Source organism: Calidris pugnax, unplaced genomic scaffold (genome assembly GCF_001431845.1).
Source record: "Calidris pugnax isolate Ruff unplaced genomic scaffold, ASM143184v1 scaffold314, whole genome shotgun sequence".
In the NCBI taxonomy this organism is placed as follows: Eukaryota; Metazoa; Chordata; class Aves; order Charadriiformes; family Scolopacidae; genus Calidris; species Calidris pugnax.
The window spans coordinates 490,083-491,607 of record NW_015091027.1 but is presented as its reverse complement, the minus strand read 5'-3'; the positions used below and the strand labels follow the sequence as shown (position 1 = coordinate 491,607).

The window sequence follows — 1,525 nt, the reverse complement described above, 5'->3', positions numbered from 1 at the left end:
CTTCCCCCGGCCCCCCCCCCCGGGAGCATCCCGCCGGCCCGGTCCCGCGGCTGCCGGCGGGGCTCCCTCCCGCGGGGGCCGGGGGAGGCGCAGGCCCGGGAGGGGAGCGGGGGAAGGTGTCCGTCCTACTTGACGCAGGGCCGGCTGCCCCGCAGGAAGCTCCGCGGCTCGGCGCACTCGATGCCGTCCAGCGCCCGGCACTGCACCCGGGTGTGCTCCACCTCGCCGTAGGCCTGTCCGCCGAACTGCGGGGCACCGCGGGGCGGGGGGGTGACCCTCAGCGTCGGGCAGGCCCCCAGGCCCCGCCGCAGGCCCGGCCCCGCCGCCGCTCCCCGCCCGCCCCTCACCTTCACGCAGCCGTGGCCCAGCTCCTGCTGCGCCGTGGCGTTCCCGCCGTGGTCCACCGGCTCCTCGCACTCCACGAACTCATCGGGGCTGCGGGGAGGGAGGGAGCGGTGAGGGGGGGTGAGGCTGCCGCTGCCCCCCGCCCCGGCCCGGTGCTCACAGGTAGGTGCAGAGGACGAGCGGCGCCTGCGGGTCGGTGTAGACCCAGGAGGCGGCGGGCGGCCCCGGGCCGGGCTGCTCCGTATCGGTGCCGTTGTCGGGGAGGCCGCGGGAGGCGCCCTGCAGCAGCAGCAGGTTGCCCAGCAGCAGCGCGGCCTGCCCGCACAGCAGCGCGTACCCCACCGGCCCGCCGCGCCGCGGCGCCATGGCGGCGCCCGCTGCTAGGAAACGCCACCGCCTCCGGGCCGCGCCGCCGCCGCGCCGCCGCCAGCCAATGGGCGCCCGCCGTCTCGCCGCGGGGGGCGGGGAATAGGCGCTCGCAACCAATCACAGCGAACGCGGAAGAAACTGCAGGGGAACGCCCAGAAGCGAGGCGGAAGTGCGTGCCAGCCGAGGAGGGGATTGGCTGCCAGGGGGGGACGGCCAGCCTATGGGCGCAGGCAGGAGGCGGGGCAGTGGTGCTGCGCGCGGCCTCTCCGGCCCGGGGCTCGCCCCGCGGTGAGGGGCGGCCGGTGATGGCGGCTCCCCATGGCGGCCCCCTATAGCGGCTCCCCGCCAGCGAGGGGGCTCCGGACGCGCTGCCCCGCTCGGCGTGAGTTGCTGGGGGGCGGTGGGAGCCGCCCGGCGCCGTGAGGCCGTCAAGCGGGAGGGAGCGGCCCGCTGCCGCCGAGAGAGGCCTCGCCCGCCCCCCGCCGGGTCCCGTGGTGCCCCCTCCCCGAGGGTCACTGCCGTTTGCACCGGGGGAGGCCTCGCCCCGGGCTCCGAGGAGAGCGGGGAGCTCATCTGCCTTCGCTGGGCAGCGGCGGGGAGAGGCCCCCGGGGCTCGCCGGAGTCTCTGGGGGCTCCCCGCTCCCCGGAGCCCGGGCCGGTGCCGAGGGAGCAGCCCGGCACCGGGGATAGTCCCGGCAGGAGAGCTGCTGCTCCCCGGGCAGTCGGTGGGAGCGAGGGCTCAGCTCCCTGTGACAATGGACTCAAGTCCCCTCAGTGCCTGGTGGGGTCAGACCCTCCGGTGGCGGCTGGC

At 78.0% G+C, this 1,525-nt stretch overlaps 2 protein-coding genes across 2 annotated transcripts in view; one reads left to right on the top strand and one right to left on the bottom strand.

Moving 5' to 3' along the window:
* The window catches only part of TM2D2 (TM2 domain containing 2), a 1,221-nt gene extending 485 nt beyond the window's left edge, over positions 1-736 (bottom strand). Inside the window, 3 exon segments of the mRNA XM_014955907.1 lie at positions 117-245; positions 348-435; positions 506-736. Of these exon segments, the coding sequence (XP_014811393.1) occupies positions 117-245; positions 348-435; positions 506-711 (423 nt within the window). The 5' untranslated portion in view covers positions 712-736.
* A 281-nt stretch (positions 737-1,017) lies between these two features.
* LOC106896171 (disintegrin and metalloproteinase domain-containing protein 9-like) overlaps positions 1,018-1,525 on the top strand; it is a 33,074-nt gene continuing 32,566 nt past the window's right edge. The window contains exon 1 of the mRNA XM_014955943.1: positions 1,018-1,096. Coding sequence (XP_014811429.1) covers positions 1,033-1,096 — 64 coding nt within the window. The 5' untranslated portion in view covers positions 1,018-1,032. The remainder of the gene's footprint in view (positions 1,097-1,525) is intronic.